We start from the raw sequence: 21909 nt of genomic DNA, 5'->3' as shown, positions 1-21909 counted from the left end.
ACAAAGGATTTCACCAAACAGATAAGAGTGAAAAGCAGTCCAGTTTTTTATCTGAAGTAACTAAGATGACTGTATTACAACTGTACCTCCTTGGTGTCATTCTGCCAGCGGGAGTTCAATAGTTGAGTCAAACTATTCAATCCCAGAAACCAATCGGTGATTTTCTGGCTAGTGCACTGAGGTGCTCTTGAAACTAGGAGACTGCAGGTGGTGGCAGCTTTAAGAGCTCAGTTCTAAGGGCTCAGTGTTCCCATTATCCGGATGAGCAGGAGAAGGCCTTGGCACACCTCCAGAGGTCCCTGGGCCGCAGTTTGCAAAATAATAGATTACCTTATATTATGGTTAACTGTTGCAAGGATTCTTGCAACAGTTAAAGGAGACTCTCTCAAAGTAGGAAAGTCGAGTTCGTGAATAATTATGATAGCAAGAATTAAAGAAGACAAAAATGCAACAAAATTAATGTAAACTGGCAACTGCATTATTTATTGGAATGAAGTATCTGCTTCTGCAATTGTTCTACAAACGCTGGAACTTATTTTAATATAGGAAACTGTGTGTAAATATAATTATACACACAAAATTTGTCCTTATTTGTAAGATTCTTTTAAAAAGTAATTAAAAAATAACCAGCAAGTTGTCCGTTAGGAAATTTTATACAAGCCTCAGAAAGTGTAAAAAAAAAAAAATCCAGCATTTAACTGAAAGTCTTTTAGAAGAGATGTGACTCTAAGGAGTGGGAGACCCCCACCCCATAGGTGAGCCCTGGAAATAGGGTCTGTTAACAAGCCCTCCACCCTCTGCTTCCCCCACCCCCCCGCCCAATACAGACATTTGCTGATGCTCCAAGAACAGACTTTGGCTTTGTGATTCTTCCTGTTAGTTTTCTTCAGCCTTCAAGCCCAAGATCTTTTTGACATAGTTCTGGACGTTAACATGGAGTTGCGGTGCTGTGGCAGAGAATGTCTCTACAGCCAGAGCCCGGGCACTCTCTGAACCACTCACCATGGCTCGGTAGATGGGAAGGGTGTATTTCTGCTTTCCCTGAAATAGAGTACAGGCAACGAATCAGAAGGCTTCTTTGACACTAAAATCACAGTGGACTCTACACCTGCACTCCCCAACCTCCGAGCAGAGAAGCTAAGAAATCTCTTCCAAATTCCACTGTTAGATGTCCCAGAAAACTACATATTTCTTCCCCCTCCCCCCAAGCTGGCAACTGTTCAGTCCAATAAAGTATAGTTTGACATTTGTGCCAAGGTCTTCGCACTTAGGAAGTGCACAGAGCTGCAAGGATTGGAAAACAGGCTTAGCAAGCCTACACAACAAGCTACAGGGTTGTAAAGAAAGGATTGTTAATTGCTGGATACAACAACTTATGGACTGAAACCAGAACCATAAAATGCTGGCAACATCTTGGCAGCTTCATACAAAAGTTGTAACCAAGTACATGCTCGCTACGAAAGTACAAACAGTGTTGGTGCTCATATAAAGAGCCTCTAGAAACTAAAACGAAGGAGTACGGGATGGAGAGCGTCACATTTCCCGTTTGCAGTCACAGCATTACAGCAAAATGAAGACCACCAACCCCAACATCAGACTATGGGAACAGGCCTGCCTCCAACAGCAGATTCCGTGAGCACCATTAATAATGTGGGGAAACTGTTCATTGCCAAGTCTGTACAGCTTTGGGTTTGTAGTTACCACCAACTCTGCCCGTCAACAAGCCTGTTAAAAATGTTAGGCTGTTTTCAACCATCCTAGGCGAGTGGTTTAGTTGACGTGGTTTCCCACTGCGTGCAACAAGAACAAGGGACAATGATATCCAATGCCTCTTCTCACTTCGGCGTCAGCCTAGGCTGTTGAAAAAAAAACCGGGAAAATTTGGATTCGGCAAAATTTGTCCCGTTTTTATTCGGGAAATGCCAAACTCCGAACTCCCCCTATTCGGATTCGTGTAATTTGGCTTGGAATTTTGCATTCCCGAATAAATTCGGCCGAATAAAGCTGGCAGTGGGGATCAGTTTAAAGAGCTACCCGCCCACTTTCCTGGGAGCCCCGGGAAGGCTGGCGGGGGGGCTTTAAACTGCTCCACAGAGATTGGGGGGGAGGGAAGGCGATCCTGGGGCAGGTTTGCCCGGGAATTTGGGGGGGGAGATTGGGGGGGAAAGGGAAGACGATCCTGTTTCCCGCCGGGTTGAGCTCTCTGGAAGGCAAGCTTGCTTGCCTTCCAGAGAGCTCTTTAAAGGTGGGAAAAAGCAGGTTTGGGGGATCCCGAACCTGCCGAATTTTTTCCGCGGTCCCGCCATTTTGCGATTTGGCTCCATCCGAACCGCCAAACCGCCAAATGGGAAGTTCGGCGGTTTTGCGGTTCGGATGGAACTGAATCGACAGCCCTACGTCAGCCTCCATGTAGGTCCCATGATCCCCAGCAGTCAGGGGTCGAAAGAGGGTCCCTCATCCTGCTTACACCAAAGGAAACCTACCAGCCCATTATTTCCATGGAGTCATTATGGTCTGCTGTTTATACTTGCCACCTTAATTTGCATAAAGCTAAGGCTTCGGTTCCAAAACATAAAACAAATATGCCTCATTTGAAATAGTGGAAGCGGAAATCAGAATGTTCTCTGAACTGTGGGGGAACATTATGTTGGTAAACAAATCCCTCCCCATTCAGCAGGAAGCTCTGGCTTAGACAAAGGTAGGGATGTCTGGAGGGAGAAGAGAATAGGCCTTCCTGCTGAGAGGCACAACATCAAGTCCCCTCCCTTCCAACCAAGAACTGGTACCAGTCTGCAAGTCAGCACGTTAAAGCTGCTGGACCATTGATTAAATTTTCTACTTCTCCCAAGGTGCTCCTGTTCTTCCTTTAAGGAATTCAGGAGAGTGTTTATGTTTGTCCTCCATTTTACCCCAGCATCTCTGTGAAGTAGACTGGGCCCCTCACTGTCTTTCAGCCTCAGGTCACTGAATAAACTTCATGGCAAAATGGGAATTTGTACCAGGGCCTCTTCAGTGCGACTCCAGCATTTGGATTAGTATGCCTTGGAATGGCTCAGCTTGCTGAAGAATTAACCACAAACCTGGCTGTGAAGGAAGTCTTTCACTTTGTCAAACTCAGCATCATGATTATTCTTGAGGAGAATCTGGCACCACCGAAGACGCAGCTCTGCATTCTGTGCTTTGGAGATCTTGGGGTACAGGTTGCTCATCTTCTCAGTGTTCCCTAAATATGAAACACATGAACACAGTAATCATAACAAAGGCATAATTCCAGGCCTTTGTATTCCTAGAAAGATGCTCATGCCCATGCATGCACACACACACCTAGGAGACACATGACACAAGTGACACAATCCCCACACAGTTCCTACAGTCACCAGTTTGCCGCACAGCTTGCCAAGGCAGAGTCTACAGTGCCCCTGCAATCGCTCCTTCAGTAACATAGAGCATCTTACCATCTGGCAAAGGGGATTTCCCCAAGACTTTATCCAAGAAATAGACCAGCTGGAAGGTTTTCCAAGCAGAGATATCCACCGCTTTAATTGCCTCCATATTGTGATCACGAGATGCCCACAGTTCTGCCAACTTCTCAGCTGGCTTCATCAGCTCTTCTCCGGGTGAAAGGTCAGGAAGGTACGGGGGCCAGCCAGGTGTGTTCAGCCACCGGTCAAACTCAAAGCCTGCCACAAGAACGGGGCGGGGCGGAGAGAAAGAAATTCCCTGTAATTAGCAGAAAGCATCAGATAATGTGGGCACAAAAGCTTAGGCTAGCATTAAAGATCTTGCTAGTCTTTAAGATGCCACAAGACCTCTGTTCATTTCTGCTCCTGCAGTTCTCTGGAATTATTACTAAAAGTACATGCTCAGATTTTCAAAGTGCTTTGCAAACATTATCTCTTTAAACAATGCTACTGACAGGCCAGCACTGCCATCTCCAACAAGCGTGGCTGCATAAGCTCACCTAATGAAGTTCATGGCAACGACATGATTAGAACTCTAATCTGCTACATCATGCCAGCCCAACTTTCTGCAACAAAATTAATTTTGCACAAGAAAGAAAACTCAAGACCTCTTGCTGCTGCTGAGATGTGTGGAAGGCGTGCTTTGCTCTTCTTTTTGCTAGGGTGGAGTAACAGTCAAGACAACTCTCCTGTGAAGGAACTCTCTTGGACACAACGGGCATTTCCTCACCTGGGAGAAGCTGATGCTGTGGGAGTGCTTGCATGAGGGAGAAGGCTGGGCCTATTCCTCTAAACCAGTGGTTCCCAACCTTTTTTTGACCAGGGACCACTAGGACTTTTTTGTTCGGTGCAGGGACCCCAAGGTTCAAAATAAAAATTCTGAGAATTTGAAAATAAACTTTAATCATAACTGTTAGTTAAACATTAAACTTAGAATAATATTTGAATATATATTTTTATAATAGAGAACTTTTAATTGAAAATGTTAATTTATTATGGGTTTATAACTTTGTTTCGCGGACCTTAATTTAGTTCTCGTGGACCCCTGGGGGTCCACGGACCCCCGGTTGGGAACCAGTGCTGTAAACCTAGCAGCTAGTGAACCCAGACTGAAGGTCTTTAGAAGTTAACATGCTGGGCCCCAAAACGGAGGAGGAAATCTAATAAAAGGTGAGTATTGCTGACCTGGAATGGTATCCACCCCTTTCTTCTTCAGTTCTGGAAAATACTTCAGGTAAAACTCCAAAGCATCATCGGCTGTGATGCTCTGAAACTTGAACTGGTTCACATAGGCCTGCAAGACAGACAGAGAGAGAGAGACAGAGAGAGAGAGACAGAGAGAGAGAGAGAGAGAGAGAGAGAGAGAGAGAGAGAGAGAGATTGATTGGCGGAGAGAACAGTAGTGACATGGGCTGCACTGTGAACCTGTTGCATTTCAAACTCACAAGCTTCTCTTCCAGCTCTACCCTGGAAAATGTAGATTTGAGGAGTGAGGGAGACTGCAAGCAAGGAGGATTCTTTGCTTTGGGGCCAGCGCTGAATTCATTTAGCATGTACACCTAGGTCTTAGGAGCTGGCCTACATAACTTGCCAAAAAGAGACCCACATCAATATTTGTGAACTCTTTGGGCTGGAGATGCCAGCCTCTCCTCTAGATGAGTCCTTTCTACCATTTTCACATTATTTCTTCAGCCTGGTTATCTTTGAAGAAACCCATAAAAGTTACAGCAGCAGCTGATGGGGTTGTGCTTCCCACTGGAGGTGAATTATCAGTATAAGACAGTCGCCTCATTACAGCTTTCCCTATGAGAAGCCCCTCTGATTCCCAATGTCATGCTCTGATTCCAAGCAAAGTCCATCACTTTGAAGACAGAACTTTGGCTTGCTTGGGACAGCCGTGATTGCCATAAACCCCTTTTAATGAATGGCATCCATGCAAGCAAGCTCTAGAATTTGCTTCGTTATACCTCCTATGACTGCAAAGTAATGCCCTTTGTGAGCATGCACTAGAAGGGAACAGCATAGAGGAGTTCCAGGCTAGCATGCCATACCTGAAGGAAAGCATCGAACTTGCTCTGGTCCCCCACAAGGTGTGCGAGGTAGGAGACAAAGCAGTAGCCCTTTTCATAAGGGGTCTCATTGTAGGTGTCTTCAGGATCAACGCCTAATAGAAAGAAACAAAGAGGATGCTCTTTACAAAACTGGTATTCTCCCCTCATTGTCATAACAATCAGAATTTAAAGGATTTTAGTCAGTGACCACCAATGTGGTGCCCGGTGTGCATATCAATACCCCGAACCTTTTCGGTATTGTGGGGGTGGGAAGGTTGTACCAACAAAGTGATGGCAATTAAAGTGAGCCAAAAAAGCAGATCTCTGAATAATGCAGGGCCACTGTGGCCCTGCCGCCATTTTTTTAAAACCCCTTCCTCCCTCTTTCTCCCCTCTACCCTTCCCTCCCTCACCTGCTTCTGGCTGGCATCACTGCAGGTTCTGAAGTCCTGGACTTCGGAGCGGCTGGCTACACTAAACTGAAGGCTGGGAGCCAGTGCAGCCTTCAGTTTTCCCCACCCCGGCCAAACTCCATGTGGAGTTTGGCTGGGGCAGGGACAAAAAACTGAAGACTGCTCTGGCTCCTGGCTGGGAGCCAGCACAGTCTGCAGTTCTTTCCCGCCCCAGCTGAACTCGCTCTGAGCCCAGCCTTCAGCTCTGCGCCTCATATTTTTGGGGTTTATGAACCTGAAAAAATTTGATTTTTCAGGGAAAGCCAAATTAAGTATTTGGCTTTTCCTGTTTAAAAAAAAAATAAAAAAATTTCTGGGTCTATTAAACCCAAACCTAAAAAATACCAAAAAATTACCCCTGCCCATGGCGTTGATGACCATGGGTGCCTGCCAATGTTACTCCTGGCACCCACTGAAGAGTCTCGTCCCCAAAGGAAAGGCCTGAACCTGGCTTTCTTCCACCTTACTAGAGTAGGAGGTGCTCCAGAAGAGCCCAGGAGGCATCATCTTGGTGTCTGCAGGAAACGCCCATTCAGAAACAGCTACTGTCATCTTAGGAGAATGCTTGGTTTGAAACCTCCTAGCAGTTGCTGGAACCTCCCACTGTTTTGTGGCTGAACCCAGCCTCCATGGCAGCCATTTTGTGGTTGCTCCTCCCTACGACAGCCATTTTGTTGTGGTGCCCAATTCCTGTGCTCAACATTCCAAAAGTGCTCACAACCTCAACAAGGTTGGGGACCTCTGATGTAAACTACATTTATCCTGCTTTTCCCCCATATCAATTCACCAATTTAGAGCGCTAGTCATATTGACCCTTTCTCTCATCGAACTTCCTTACAGTAGTTCCCTATTCTCCCTGAGTAACAGATTGATAACTGGCAAGGAGTTAGTAATGTGCCCTCCCCTGAGTTTGTGGCTAAATATGAAGTGATCAACAAGACTATACCTGCTTTACAGCCCTTAACTAATACAACGTCTGTGTGTGTGTGTGGGGGGGGGGGGACCGACAGAGAAATGCAACAGTTTTGAGCGTAGATAATTTTCTACCTATCAGACATTCTACTTAGGCTTCCCCACCATGTCAGCTATCCTTTTGGTTCTCAGAAGCCTATACCCTGTCATGCAGACAGGTACTGTTACCAATACTGACCTGGTTCTAGTATGACTCTGAGCTTGTTGAGAGGATGATCTTCCCCAGTGTTGTCCATGTGTTGGCGCAACAAAGCCCTCCCTGTAGCAGCTTCCAAGCAGGTATAAGCAGCACCTGATATAAGGAGGAGGAGCAATGGAGAGAAACTGAGCTAGGATCCAAAGCCACAACCAACCAACCAATGAAATCAAGCTGCCTCGCAATAGAGAATATGTAAATGTTTTAAGGCTAGAATGGTTACAGGTTAAAAGATTAACATAGACATGTATGATCTAATTACTAGGAAGAAAGGAGAGCGAAGACTTGTTAACTAAAGTTTAATTACATTTATTAAGCACAGCAATTATAGTAAAGACAGTAATGATAGAAATGAAAGAATTAAACTAAGCAATAGAAAATTAAATTAAGACTAAATTTGGGGTAAGACTAAAGTTACTACCTGGACATAACAAATGACTTGTTAAAATTCCCTATCTGTTTTTCCCTACTTTTTCTCTTCTGTACCCCCTTTACTATGCAAACAAATTTAAAAAAATTAAAAAAAAGAAAAAAAAAGAAATCTAGCTGCCTCCTTGGTATTTTGTGATTGGTCAACAGTTCTTGAAAGGACATCTGGAGGGCAACATGACAGCTACTTGGAATTTTTTTTAAAATTAGCACTCCTGAGTCCCTAAAGGGCAAGAAAGTTTCCCCTGGAAATAAAAGTATAAGCATCCCCTTACCCCACATATGTACACATATTTCAACATTTAGCAAATACATGTTGCTGTTCCCCAAGCTGGGATTCTAAATGTGCATTCAAATGTCTAGAGGGTATGTGGTACAATTATTTTATGGGACAGATTAATCTTAAGAAGATATAAATCAGGGATCCTCAACATGGTACCCAAGGGGGTCATAGCTCCCACCAACCTTTCCTGGTGCCCACCAAGCATTTTTAGAAAGTGGTCAGGGCCATGGGGTTTTGACCCAGCAAGGCTTCTGATAGGCTGCGCAGACTGTTAAAAGGTTGCTGTGGTAGCAGCTGCCATAACAGCACTAGGATCTTCACTGTGTGACAGAAGGTAAACTGGTGCATATCCAAGAAAATATTTTTAAACAGTACATTCGCTTTAAAAGGCATCCTGTTAAACAGAGCTTCTGGCTGAAATGCAGAAGAGTTACTGTTATGCATGGCCTCACTATTTGTGCCCAGCACCCTATGTCAGAATACCAAAGGTGCCTGCAGGCCCTAAAAGGTTGTGATCCCTGATCTAGATGGGTACAATCATATGAGAGGACATACACATGAAGAGTTATCCTTCCAGTGTTCCTCAGCCTGCTTGTGTAGTGCCAACTACTTGTCAGCCAGCTTCATGCCATCTGATCTGGTGGGCTACGGCTTATGCAAGCTCATGCCAGAATAACACATTTGCTTCCTGACATTACAGGAATCCAATCTCATGCTGTGAGGAAACCAAAGAGGAATTCATCTTTCCTCCAAATACTATTTTGGTATACATTATTATGGCAGGGGTGGGGGACACACAGTCAAAAGTGCTATCCTGTTCTGCACAGAATATTAGGATTTGCCTTGGTATGCTCACTGACCTTCAACTGCAAAGTAACAAAGTCAACATACCTAACAGAGCAATAAGAACTGTGCAATGATTCCATTTGAGCATTTGCAGGCTATCAACTGATTCAGACAAACTGGCACTCAACTACAAACAGAAGGTCGAGAAATATCTCGAGGAAAGAGCAGCTGCCACAAAAAAATATTCAACTCCATTCTCCCCAATCTGTTTCCTGCAAGCAGCACATGAGAAAAGCACCTGGGAAACATGCCCAAGATAACCGTCATGATGTAGACCCCAACCTTGTATGCCGGTACAGTCAAGATCTTCCCCAGTGATCCATGCTGGTTAGGCATAATGCTTGGACAGAAGCAACAGGAAACTCACCATAGATTTCTTTAGTTATCCTCCTCTGTGCATACATGGTAAATCCTTCGTTCAGCCAGAACTCCCCCCAATGGGCATTGGTGACCAGATTTCCAAACCAGCTATGGGAGATCTCATGGATGATCACATCTGCCAAGGAACGATCTCCAGCCAAGAGACAGGGAGTGACAAAGGTGATACAAGGGTTCTCCATCCCCCCAAAAGGGAATGAGGGTGGCATAAATAGGACATCGTACCTATCAGCAGGGGAAAAAAATTATCAGCAAAAACAATCCTCTCCTTTAGAAGAATGAGACTGCCTCTTAGTAGCATTCTAGTGATTTTTCTTCATGTTCTGATAATGTAAGTCCTGCTGATAAAGAGGACTTTCCCTAACCCCAACCTCAGCAAAAGCTCCAAAGAGCTAACTTTAAGAACCCAACAGAGAAAAGTTTAACTTGCCAACTCTTCAGTGTTAACTATCATGATAGTTGGGAGAGGCTGTGGCTCAATGGTAGAGCATCTGCTTGGTATGCAGAAGGTCCCAGGTTCAATCCCCGGCATCTCCAGTTAAAGGGACTAGGCAAGTAGGTGATGTGAAAGACCCTGAGACCCTGGAGAGCCGCTGCCGGTCTGAGTAGACAATACTGACTTTGATGGACCAAGGGTCTGATTCAGTGTAAGGCAGCTTCATGTGTTCATGATATCAAGGGCTCTCTTCAGAGCAGTTCCTCTGGTTTTACACCTGTAGCAACTAGTTCCGCAAGACCATAAGAAGCTGCCTTAGAGCATATCAGTCCATTGGTCCACCCGGATCAGCACTGTCTACTCTTGACTGGCAGAAACTTTCTAGGGTTTCAAGCAGATAAAGGTATTTCCCACATCTACTGCCAAGGAGCCTTTAACTGGAGATGCCAGGCATTAAAATTTGGACCTTCTGCTCGATAAGCGTGTGTCCTATTACTAAGCCACTGCCTGTTCTCCTAGGAGTACCTTTCCCAAACATATGGTCCAAACAGCTTCTCTCCAGTGGTGAGAAATTCTTCGATCACACCATCATATTCTTTCTTAGCAGCCTCAATCAGGCACGGCTCAGCCCATACACGGCTCCTAGGAGGAAAACAAACACATCGATGGAAATCTGTAAGGATATATCCTTAGCCACATAAGCAATGATGCACACCAACGTGAACCCTGGTTTGTACATATTGACTCACAGGGTCACCATTGGCAAATAAAAACCTATTTGTTTAGGTATATATACCCCACTTTTCTCACCCACGTGGACCTAAAGTGGCTTACAACATCAGCTTCCCCTCCTCCATTTTATCCCCACAACAGCCACCCTGTGAGGTAGGCTGACAGATAGTGTCTAGCCCAAGGTCACCCACCGAGCTTCCATGGCAGAATGGGGATTTGAACCTGGGTCTCCCAGCTCATAGTCTGACATTCTAACCCCTCCAGCTCTCTTGCGCTAGACGTAATGGGATGGAGCCATTTTTGGACTTTCCATCTTTATTAGTAACTGGTAAGTTCATACAGAAAGGATTGCAAAAGTCAGACATCGAGCTAATGATACCTTTAAGGGCCCAGCCTTTAATTATGAATATCAAAAAATATCTCAGGGTAACAGCTAATTGCCAAGGACTATGGATTCTATGAACACACATATACCCCCAAACTGAAAAAGAGCGAGAAACATTCTGAGAAATCTTCCAAGGGATGGAAAGATCAGGACAGAGGGTGCCAGACTGGCCCTACTTAGCCTTTTCCCCCCTGTTCCTCTTCACAAAAACTAGCTGGGAGCTAACTAGGAGCTGCAAAAAGGGAGAACAATTTGGGTATCTCACCCCAACCCCCACAATCCCCCCTCCAGGATTCTATACATTTTCAGAGAGAATTGATCCCTGCTCGCCTTCCCCTTAACCAGCTCTCAACCTCTGAATATTCTGTGCTCTTGGAACACTTATTCAGTCTTATTCAGGCTATTTCGGAGGTGATTGAGCTAATTTGTACAGTCGTGCTACCCTGCCTATCTGGACAGCTCCCAAAGTATATAGGAATCCCTTCCTTATCAGAGGTTTTGGTGCTTTCGTGGCTAATACGGGGTCCCAGTCGCTTGACTATTAGCTATACTGAAAGAGCGGCCCAGTCATTTTATGCATTCCGGCTTTTAGCAAAAGGCGCTTGTTCAATTCTTCTTTTTTAGAGGGGTAGCCATGTTATTCTGCTGCAGCAAAAAACAACAGTCTTGTGACAACCTAAACACTAATTTCTTCTTTCATTAATACATTTGTTAATTGTTCTCTTATTATTTCTGTGGTTTTATTGTAATGTACGGGGATATACCAAGGATATACACCAAGGGGATAGACCAAGGAGCCCCGTGGCGCAGAGTGGGTAGCTGCTGGACTGCAGTCTGCTCACGACCTGAGTTCAATCCCGATGGAAGTCGGTTTCAGGTAGCCGGCTCAAGGTTGACTCAGCCTTCCATCCTTCCGAGGTCGGTAAAATGAGTACCCAGCTTGCTGGGGGTAAAGGGAAGATGACTGGGGAAGGCACTGGCAAACCACCCCGTAAACAAAGTCTGCCTAGGAAACGTTGGAATGTGATGTCACCCCATGGGTCAGGAATGACCCGGTGCTTGCACAGGAGACCTTTACCTTACCTTTACGGGGATATGGGTTTGTTTTTGGTGCAATTTTACTGCAGGTCACTTTGCATTTTTGGTTTTAGAAAAGCAATTAACGCATTTATGCATTTATGCATAAAATAACTGGGGTGGACACCTGAACGCCCAGAACAGCCTCTTACCTGGGTCCCACCTCAGCAGAAACTATGTCCCCAACAACCAAGGCAACCAAGTAGGATGGGATAGGATGTGGCATCTTGAAGAGGAAAGTGTTGTCCTTCTGCTTCTCCCAGGTAATCGCACTCATCACCGCGGTGAAACCATCAGGGACCTAACAAGGGAAGAAACTAAGATGAAGTGCCTCTTGTGAGGAGAACAGCATTAGGGATGGATCTTCTGAGAAGGACCCGTTCACAACCACGGTATTAAAGACTGTTGCTGTTTTCTCAGAAAGAGGAACCTGACAGAATATCCATGACAATGTCATCAGAAAACTGAAATCATACCCATGAGATTCTTGCTCTTAGCTGAGCATGAAAGCGGACACACCAAGAGAAAGCTCCACAGAACAGTCACATGAAGCTGCCTTATACTGAATCAGACCCTTGGTCCATCAAAGTCAGTATTGTCTACTCAGACCAGCAGCGGCTCTCCAGGGTCTCAGGCAGGGGACTTTCACATCACCTACTTACCTAGTCCCTTTAACTGGAGATACTGGGGATTGAACCTGGAACCTTCTGCATGCCAAGCAGATGCTCTGCCGCTGAGCCACAGCAGTCAACTGCTATCCAACAAATAGATTTTCTTCTACAGATCAGAAGTTGGGCGTTTCAGACAAGCTTTGAGCCCTACCACCTTTCGTTTTATAAATTAAAAAGAAACTATAACAACTAGCCAGGGGATCCAGCGCTTGAAGAGGTTAGAACCTAATGGACAAGCTACCTAATGTACAGAACAATCCGAAGCAGGTCTACTGAGGATCCCACTAAGGTTATTCAGTGGCGCTTACTCCTGGAAAGTGTTCTTGGGATTGCACTGTATGACTTTATTTCTTCAGACTTAAAATGCAGCATCCTAGAGCAGATGCTGCTGCAGCACTTCTTTAACCTGCTTTAGGCAAATGCCTCTGGAACACAGACGTGGGGTTTTCCGCACAGGCTTGTGTAGTTTCCCTGCTGCTGTTGCAGCTGCTAATTCAGCACAGCGGTGGAAGAGCATTGGCGCAGAGTGGTAAGCTGCAGTACTGCAGCCCAAGCTCTGCTCACAACCTGAGTTCGATCCCGATGGAAGTCGGTTTCAGGTAGCCAGCTCAAGTTTGTCTCTGCCTTCCATCCTTCTGAGGTTGGTAAAATGAGTACCAGCTTGCTGGGGGTAAAGGGAAGATGACTGGGGAAGGCACTGGCAAACCACCCCATAAACAAAGTCTGCCTAGGAAATGTCGGGATGTGACGTCACCCCATGGGTCAGGAATGACCCAGTGCTTGCACAGGGGACCTTTACCTTTTAAATAGTATTATACTGATATACAGTTATACTGAAATATTTATCAGGCTCCCTGAATTGCCAGGTTTAATTCTTTCTAAAAAAAAAAAAAGTAAGTCTCTAGCACATTTTATTGTGGAGATATGCTGTACAGATATGCACAGAAGGGAGATAGTGACGAGGGTATTCAGACAACCTGATGCATATTTTGGTATAATGGCATTTTGATATAATGCTATTATTATTTTTTTAATTAAACCCTCTGCAGTAGGGAAAGGAAATGGCTGCTCCAGGCTGCTGTGTGGGCAGGGCCAGGAAAACCTAAACTTTCCCACCCACCTGGCGGCCACCCAGGCTTTGCTGCAACCATTCCCAAAATTTTGGAGCAGGGCAGGTTTGAGAGAGGCTGGAGAAAGATCAGAGAAAAGCCAGGCAAACCCTGGTAGGGACACAAATGCACTACGATGCCGTGGGGAAGAAGGAAAAAAAACCACCACTTCCCAGCAGCAATGAACTTGGGGCACATAAACTCATGAAGAAAATCTCCTTTACGCTGTTGAAAGAGAGGCAAAGTTCGGATTACAGGGCATAAGGATCACACACTGAGATTCTTGTGCTTAGAAAAAAAAATCTGTTAACTCATCTTTTATCTAATCCACAAGCAAAAGCAGGTACATACAAACACAGTTCACACACTTTCATACACACTGTGGCCCTGGTTTGGAGGCTACTGCAAACACCTTCTGCATAGCAGTTTTTGGAGAACGACGCTGTTTGCAATAACCTCCAGACAGCAGCCATGTTATGCAGTGCACCTTCAACCTGAGCCACTGCTGAATTAGGTATACCCAAACCTGCACAAGATCAGAAGGCTAGTCGTAAGGTTCCTCTGCAGCTGCTTCCACAGCAGTGTGGTTTTTACTGGTGGTCAGGTAATCCGTTTTCTCTCCATTGTTAACTGTGGCTTTCCTTTCACACCCGATGCACATGGAAGCCCCTTCCCCCAGCTGAGTTCTTACCTGACCCTCAGGATTCTCTACCCACTGGGTTTTAATTTTTTCAGTTTTGAGGAGTGATCCCCTCTCCTCCCACCCACCCAAAGGCAGACTGAGGTATGAGGGATTCTCTTCAATTTTTTTTAACCTCCATGAGAATCCCTTAGAAAAAACCCGCTCAAAGTATTTACAGAGATACCTCTGGACATCCCCTCCCTGCTGGTTAAAGGCAGGAGCTTCTCTTCAGTTATGCTAATCTCTATAAGGGGCTGGCCCTTTGTGGTCATCAACAAATGAAAAGAGGAACTGACCAGTAACTAACAAGCTCTTAAGAGAAGTCCTGCAATTACAGCTGCTTCCCCTTTAGACAAGAGGCAGCATGGTGTGGTGGTTAAGAGCTACTCTAAGCTGGAGAACGCTCGTCCACATTAAGCCTGCTGGGTGACCTTGGGCCAGTCACAGTTCTCTCAGAACTCTCTCTCAACCCACGCAGAGGCAGGCAATGGCAAACCTCCTCTGAATGCCTCTTGCCTTGAAAACCCTACGTGGTCGCCATAAGTCAGCTGTGATTTAACAGCAAAACTACACACACACCTCTAGACACAAAGTACTGATGGAGTCCTACCAGCACTGGTTTTCTACATCTAGGCCTTTCTAAATGGGTTTTCTGCCCCAGTCCAATGCTTTTGGGTTGCAGGTTTTCCCTCTGCTTCCCCACAGCAGAATGGTGCATTTGTGCACCTCTGGGGGTTCCCCCAACTTCCCTGATATTTCTCAAAGGTGCTTCGCTCCAAAGCTTTGGGAAAGATTGAAGTAAAGCCCCGTCAGCTGCTGTGTGGGGTGGGAAAATTTTGATTTTCCGGCCCATGTGGCAGCCATTTTTGCTGACCCTGTCCCTATAGCAGCCCTTCCGCTCCCATGCAACCAGGGGGCTTTTTTATTTTTTTAAATCAGCATTCAAATATCATTTTATCAATATACCATTGTAACATAGGTGGAAAAGGTTCTCTGAATCCTCAGCTTTTATTGTTAAAAAAAAGATAAGTTTTTATTCTCTTCCCTCCCTCATGCAGATATAAGGGAAAAGGCATATCTCCACCAGGTTCTGTGTCCGAATTTTTCTGCAGTGCAGGTGTGTGTCCTGGTTGATGCATCCTAAATCTTCCTACAGCTGCAGATGCAGCCTTGATTCCCTTATTTCACAACAAGGAAACAGACAGATGAAAGGAAGACTCATGGAATCCACAAGCACTGATATACATAGGCACACTATGCTGGAGAACTCACATGCATGCACCCAGATTGGTATCAGAACAGATGCTTAGCCTTCATGCAAACTGCACAAGCCTAGAAGTCTGTGAGTACAAAAGAGAACATATGAATGTATTAAGGCAGGGACTGACCCTCACTTGGCACCTGCCCATCGGATTCCAAGTCCCTCACCTTTATTGAAGGTAAAAGGTAAAGGCAGTCCCCTGTGCAAGAACCGGGTCATTACTGACCCATGCGGTGATGTCACATCCTGATGTTTACTAGGCAGACTTTGTTTACCAGTGCCTTCCCCGGTCATCTTCCCTTTACCCCCAGCAAGCTGGGTACTCATTTGACCGACCTCAGGAGGATGGAAGGCTGAGTCAACCTTGAGCCGGCTACCTGAAACCGACTTCCGTTGGGATCGAACTCAGGTCGTGAGCAGAGCTTTTGACTGCAGTACTGCAGCTTACCACTCTGCGTCACGAGGCCTGTTGTTCACATTTATTATAAGGGTGATATCAACTACTTGAAAACAACTTCTAGAGTGATGCCCTTCTAAGTCAACAGAAGCCAGTGGGCTTAGAAGGGTGAACTTCTGCTTAATGTTGCACTGTTCTTGAAGTTTCCCTCTTACAAATAGCACGCTTTCTCCCTCCCCACTGGAATTTTTTACAGCCATTTGTGTCTTTTGTGCCTAGGGAGTAGCTTACCTTTATTACAGCTGAGTACGTGCTTTTAACTGCAGGGGTGTCAAAGCAAGGGAAAAAGGACCTATTGAGAACAGCTTGGCCTTGGGTGTACATATAAGGCTTCTGCTTGCCTGCTGTCTGCTCAGGAGTAAGCCAACACACCTGACAAGAGACAAAAGACAAGTCCTCTGTGAGCAGTGCGAAACTTTACCTGAATGCGCGCCGAATAGGTGCTCTTGACAGCTGGGGTGTGAAAGCCAGGGAAAAAGGACCTGTTCAGCACAGGAAAGCCAGAGGTGTAAAGCAACGGTCTCTCTTTCTGGGCTGTTTGGTACGTATCCAGATAGGATATCTATAAAAGCAGGCACAGGATCAAGTGGTGAGCTACTATCACTTTGATGTGGCTACTCTTAACATTTTAAATGGCTTTGTTTTTAACATGATGATTCTTAATTTGCTGTTTTCAGTATCTTGTTTCATGTTAGAAACAATACACTGAAAACAGCAAATGTCGCCACCTTTCTGGAGAGGCAGCATATAAGTTCTCTAAATAAACAATTTTAACATTATTGTTATACTGCTAGCCCGCTTTCCCCCCAATGGCACTCAAAGTGGCTTACAATATCATTCTCCTCTCCTCCATTTTATTCTCTATGAGGCTGGTTAGGCTGAGACGGAATGACTGGCACCCAGTGAGCTTTCATGGCAGCGTGGGAATTTAAACTGCAATCTCACAGATCCTAATTCAGCACTCTAACTACTATATGCAAACAGAGGTAGGTGGGGCTGAGAGAGTGTGACTAGCCCAAGGTCACCCAGCTGGCTTTGTGTGTAGGAGAGGGAAACAAATCCAGTTCACCAGATTAGCCTCCGCCGCTCATGTGGAGGAGGGGGGAATCAAACCCGGTTCTCCAGATCAGACTCCACCACTCCAAACCACTGCTCTTACCCACTACACACTATTGACAGACTAACATGGCCACCCATTGTGATTTATATCCTTTAGTACAACACACTCTGGCCTAGGAAGCCAGTAGACTTTCAGGTTTTCAAAACTGCTGCTGATCTGAAAGTAGGTCTCATAGAATAAAACTGAGCTAATCATGCCCACACACAACTCTGATCTAATGTGCTGCCACCCAGAATTTCACAGAGGGTACATTAGCATACTCAGAATTTCAAAAAGTGGAGACAGGAGACCCAAGGTGCAGAAGGCGTATGCTCTCTCTCTCCTACAAACAGATTTACCTGCAATGCACTTTCAAGTAAGGGGTAATATGATTGTATACCACAGAAAGGAAGAGAACCAGTGCGGATGGAGTAGTGGTTAAAGTGGTGGACTAGGATCCGGGAAACCCTGGTTTGAGTCCTCACTCTACATGGGAAGTTGCTGAGTAACTTCAGGCCAGTCACTTTCTCTCAGCCTTGGTGAGAGGATGAAATGAAAGAGGGAGAAAACAGTGAACACCTTTCTGAACTCCTTGGAGGAAGAGTGGGATTAAAGTGTGCTACAAACATTTTTTTTAAGCAATAGCTGACCTTTGCCACTCACAGTGGGGAAGAAAGGAGAAACGAAACCAGCACCAAGACAGATGAGCAACAGTAGCACGAGAGCAGATCTAATTCAGAATGTGGGGCTTAAGTGGAGCAAAGACATCCTCAGTCCACAACACCCTATTTATCTAAAACATTTTTATGCCACCTTTTTACCCAAACACGGTCCCCAAGGGGGTGAACATTAAAACATTTCAACATTAAAGCAACGTTTAAAATAAAGTATATATAAAATATTGGTTCTTGTAGGTTATCCTGGCTGTGTGACCGTGGTCTTTTCTTTCCTGACGTTTCGCCAGCAGCTGTGGCCGGCATCTTCAGAGGAGTAACACTGAAGGACAGTGTCTCTCAGTGTCAAGTGTGTAGGAAGAGTAATATATAGTCAGAAAGGGGTTGGGTTTGAGCTGAAGGGGTTGGGTTCAGCTCAAACCCAACCCCTTTCTGACTATATATTACTCTTCCTACACACTTGACACTGAGAGCACTGTCCAGTGTTACTCCTCTGAAGATGCTGGCCACAGCTGCTGGCGAAACGTCAGGAAAGAAAATACCAAGACCACGGTCACACAGCCCGGATAACCTACAAGAACCAATGAACTCTGACCGTGAAAGCCTTCGACAATATATATAAAATAATTCAACTAAAACATCCCCAAAACCAAGGGGGAGGGCGTTATTGGGGGTATGTCAAGCAAAACAAAAAAAGTCTTCAGCTGCTGCCAGAAGACAACAATGGAGGGAGACGGAAGACTCTCTGAGGAGGGAGTTCCTAAATTTTGGTGCCATGACCAAGAAGACCCTGTCCGGGGTTGCCACCCGTCTAGAATCAGATGGCGGGGGCATAGAGTTGCCAGATACCTCTTTGCCACCAGCGGGAGGTTTTGAGGGCAGAGCCTGAGGAGGGCGGGGTTTGGGGAGGGGAAGGGCTCCAATGCCATAGCGTCCAATTGCCAACGCAAGCATCATTTCCAGGTGAGCTGATCCCTATCGGCTGGAGATCAGTGGTAACAACGGGGGATCCCCAGCTACTACCTGGAGGTTGGCAGGAATCCAAACAGCACTCACACACTTGGAATAAGGTGCAAGTTTATGAAAGTGAAAGTAGTGCAAAAGTGAACAATATATACAATGAAATAACAATAAGATACACATACAAAATACAATATATTCAATAGCAGTCCAGCATGATATCAATAATAGTTATTAAATAATTAAATATCCTAAGAATCAGGTAAGTGGATGTCTATTCCTGAGTATCCTGTAAGTCAGGTAAGTCAATGTTAATAATCAAATGTGGACTTCTCTTATTTTTGTAGACAGCTGGAAAGCGAATATCCCAAATGGGAGCCACGGAAAAAAGGGCCTCCGATGAGGATGGGACAGGGCCCAACCTTTTTTTGACCAGGGACCACTAGGACTTTTTTGTTCAGTGGAGGGACCCCAAGGTTCAAAATAAAAATTCCAACAATTTGAAATTAAACTTTAATCATAACTGCTAGTTAAACATGAAACTTAGAATAATATTTGAATATATATATATATATATATATATATATATATATATATATATATATATATATATATATATATATATATAATAGAGAACTTTTAATTGAAAATATTAATTTATTATGGGTTTAGAACTTTGTTTCGCGGACCTTAATTTAGTTCTCGTGGACCCCTGGGGGTCCACGGACCCCTGGTTGGGAACCAGTGCTTTACAGGGGCCAAGGATACCCGGCGGCAGGGCTTCCAGGCCAACGCGCGCGATCTGAACCCTGGACCCCCGGACCCCAGCAACCGGGGAAGGGCCGAGCGGAAGGAAGGCAGACTCTCACCCCGGGGCCCCCGCCGGCCCGGTAGGCGATCTCCAGCACCAGCGCGTCCCCGCAGCTCAGCGGCTCGGGCAGGGCGACGTGCAGCGCCGAGCCGTAGCTGGCGAAGGGGCGGTGGCGGAAGGCGAGCGGGCGCGGCGCTCCGGCGCGGGGGCTCCCCGGCGGCGGCGCCAGCGCGGCGCCCTCCACCTCCAGGCTGGGGTGCGCGTCCAGCACGAGCTCGGCGGCGCCGTCGCGCAGGCAGCGCAGCTCCAGGCGCACCGAGCCCCGCAAGCCGCCGCCGCCCGGCGCCTCGAAGGCCACGCGCAGCGCCAGGTGCAGGTGCCGCAGCGCGAAGGCGTCGGCGCTGCAGGCCGAGGCGGCGTCCCGGGCGGCCATGGCGCGCGACGGGCAGCCGCGAGCCGGGCACGGACGGCCTGCCGGGGCCGCCCCGCCCCTCGGGGGGGAGGAGCGCGAGCGGCGCGCTACGCGGGGGGAGGGGCTCGGCGTGGAGACGTTGGCCGCTGGTGCACGGCAGGGGTTTTCTTGTTTGGCCTTGGGTTCGCCCCTCTCCAGACGCGCCTCTCCCCGCGCCTGCATTCTCCAAGCTTATAGGGCGAGCAGGCACGGGCGCTTGAGCCTCCTTTCTTCCCTGTTCCAGCCAGGATCCAGCCAGGATCGAACGCACGACCGTGCGTTCGATCCTGGCTGGATCCTGGCTGGAACAGGGAAGAAAGGAGGCTCAAGCGCCCGTGCCTGCTCGCCCATAAAGCCACTGAGCAGGGGGTTATAATGTTAGCACAAGGATCTGCCATTGGATTACGGACAGAAGAGAGGGAAGGGGAAGCCAGTGATGTTTCTTTCTTTCTTTCTTTCTTTCTTTCTTTCTTTCTTTCTTTCTTTCTTTCTTTCTTTCTTTCTTTCTTTCTTTCTTTTTCTTTCTTTCTTTCTTTCTTTCTTTCTTTCTTTCTTTCTTTTTCTTTCTTTCTTTCTTTCTTTCTTTTTGTTCTTATATCCATATTTTTATTGGTTTTTAATAGTAAATGGGATACAGAAGGAAAAAGGAGGATGTGTTATTATTTCTTAGATTCGAAATTTTTAGAGATTCAACTTTATATTGGGTTTTTTTAATACTTTATTTTTATTTTTTTTAATTTTTTTAATTTTTTTTATTAAGTTTTATAACAGACAAAAAAAAGAAAATTGTAACCATAAAACAAAAAAGAAAACTAAAAGAACAGTAAAGAAAGAACCAGGTGTATCGATGATACTTTAAAAATTGTATTAACGAATAACTTTATATTGTTAAGTGTTGATGGAAAATGATTTGTGATGTATAAAATGAGAAAACAATAAAAATTTTATTTTTTAAAAAATGAATTCTCCAAACTCTGCACGGGGGGCTGATTGTTGAGTTTGGAGAATCCGGCTGGGGAAAGAAGAAGGGTTAAAGGATTGGAGGGTACTGAAACGATGGGGGAAAGGGGAGGTGTGGGGGAATAACAATGAGTTTTTTTAATTAACTTTTCAATGTAAAGAATTTATAGATCTATCCTCTTCTCAGGAGTTATTATGTAACCTGCTAGCATTTTTAATTTTTCTTTAGTTTCAATTGATAATATTAGTGATTAGGTTATATATGGCAGTGGGTATATAATTGATATTAGGAATAAATAGAAAATTATAAATAATTATATACTACTCTAGTAAGAATAGATAATTTTTAATATAAAGGAGTGACTAGATTATGAATAGGTAAGAGGAAGCTGGGGGGGAATCCAAACTATTAGATGTATTTAACAGTGAAGGTATACCTTAAGCTATATATTGCTATTTACTAACATATGGAAAGATAAGCTTTGTGAAATACCGAATAAGATGGATTGTGTTATTATGGAAAAAGCAATAAAAAGTAATTTTTTTAAAAAAAGAATTCGGCTGGGGAAAACATGCATCTGGAAAGAGGCAAATCCAAGGCAAAAAACCCTCCCCTGCATATGTAACCCTGTTGATACAAATCCCCAGTAGAGGATCTAAGGTTTTTTTTTTCTGAATTCAATAAACTGACAGCACTACTTGTGGACAGATGTGAAGTTGCTTACAATAGAATAGCAAAACATTTAATATAACAGCACAACATATAACTTCGAGTAACCAAACAATTACAAACACAATACACAAAATCTTCACGCTGTACATTGGTAAACAACACCAAGTGCAATAATAAGGAGAGAAAGAAAAGTCCACAACTTAAAGTTTAACTGCAGGGTTGTTGCTTCCGTTTACATTCTCGATGAATGCTGCTGAAGATGCTGAAGGCCTTCTCTCTCCCCAGTCTGACCTGTAAAGGGAAATGATTTAATCCCCTCAATTTAACTCTGGCTTCCCTCTTCCTAGCCAGCCCAACTGACTCAGGGGTGTGGCAGCTGCAGATAGTAACCTACCTAACTGCC

The 21909-nt window shown here is 45.3% G+C and overlaps 1 protein-coding gene across 2 annotated transcripts; it reads right to left on the bottom strand.

Annotated features, from left to right (window-relative positions):
* Positions 1-819: 819 nt before the first annotated feature.
* On the bottom strand, positions 820-19855 carry RNPEP (arginyl aminopeptidase). Of its 2 annotated transcripts, XM_056845188.1 has the most exons (11): positions 19481-19855; positions 16110-16250; positions 11851-11999; positions 10030-10146; positions 9058-9293; positions 7115-7228; positions 5513-5625; positions 4647-4755; positions 3456-3680; positions 3081-3223; positions 820-1041 (listed from the first exon to the last, which is right to left on the bottom strand). In XM_056845188.1, exons 1-11 carry the CDS (start codon positions 19853-19855, stop codon positions 877-879), a joined length of 1887 nt encoding a protein of 628 aa, XP_056701166.1. In that variant the 3' UTR covers positions 820-876. The 2 variants fall into 2 exon arrangements, with proteins under 2 accessions (XP_056701166.1, XP_056701167.1); XM_056845189.1 differs by lacking the exons at positions 16110-16250; positions 19481-19855 and adding an exon at positions 16300-16440.
* Between the last annotated feature and the right edge of the window lie 2054 nt (positions 19856-21909).

This window comes from Euleptes europaea, chromosome 2 (assembly GCF_029931775.1).
Source record: "Euleptes europaea isolate rEulEur1 chromosome 2, rEulEur1.hap1, whole genome shotgun sequence".
NCBI classification, from domain to species: Eukaryota; Metazoa; Chordata; class Lepidosauria; order Squamata; family Sphaerodactylidae; genus Euleptes; species Euleptes europaea.
Note: the sequence above shows the minus strand (reverse complement) of the source record. Positions and strands in the feature narration are given on the sequence as shown.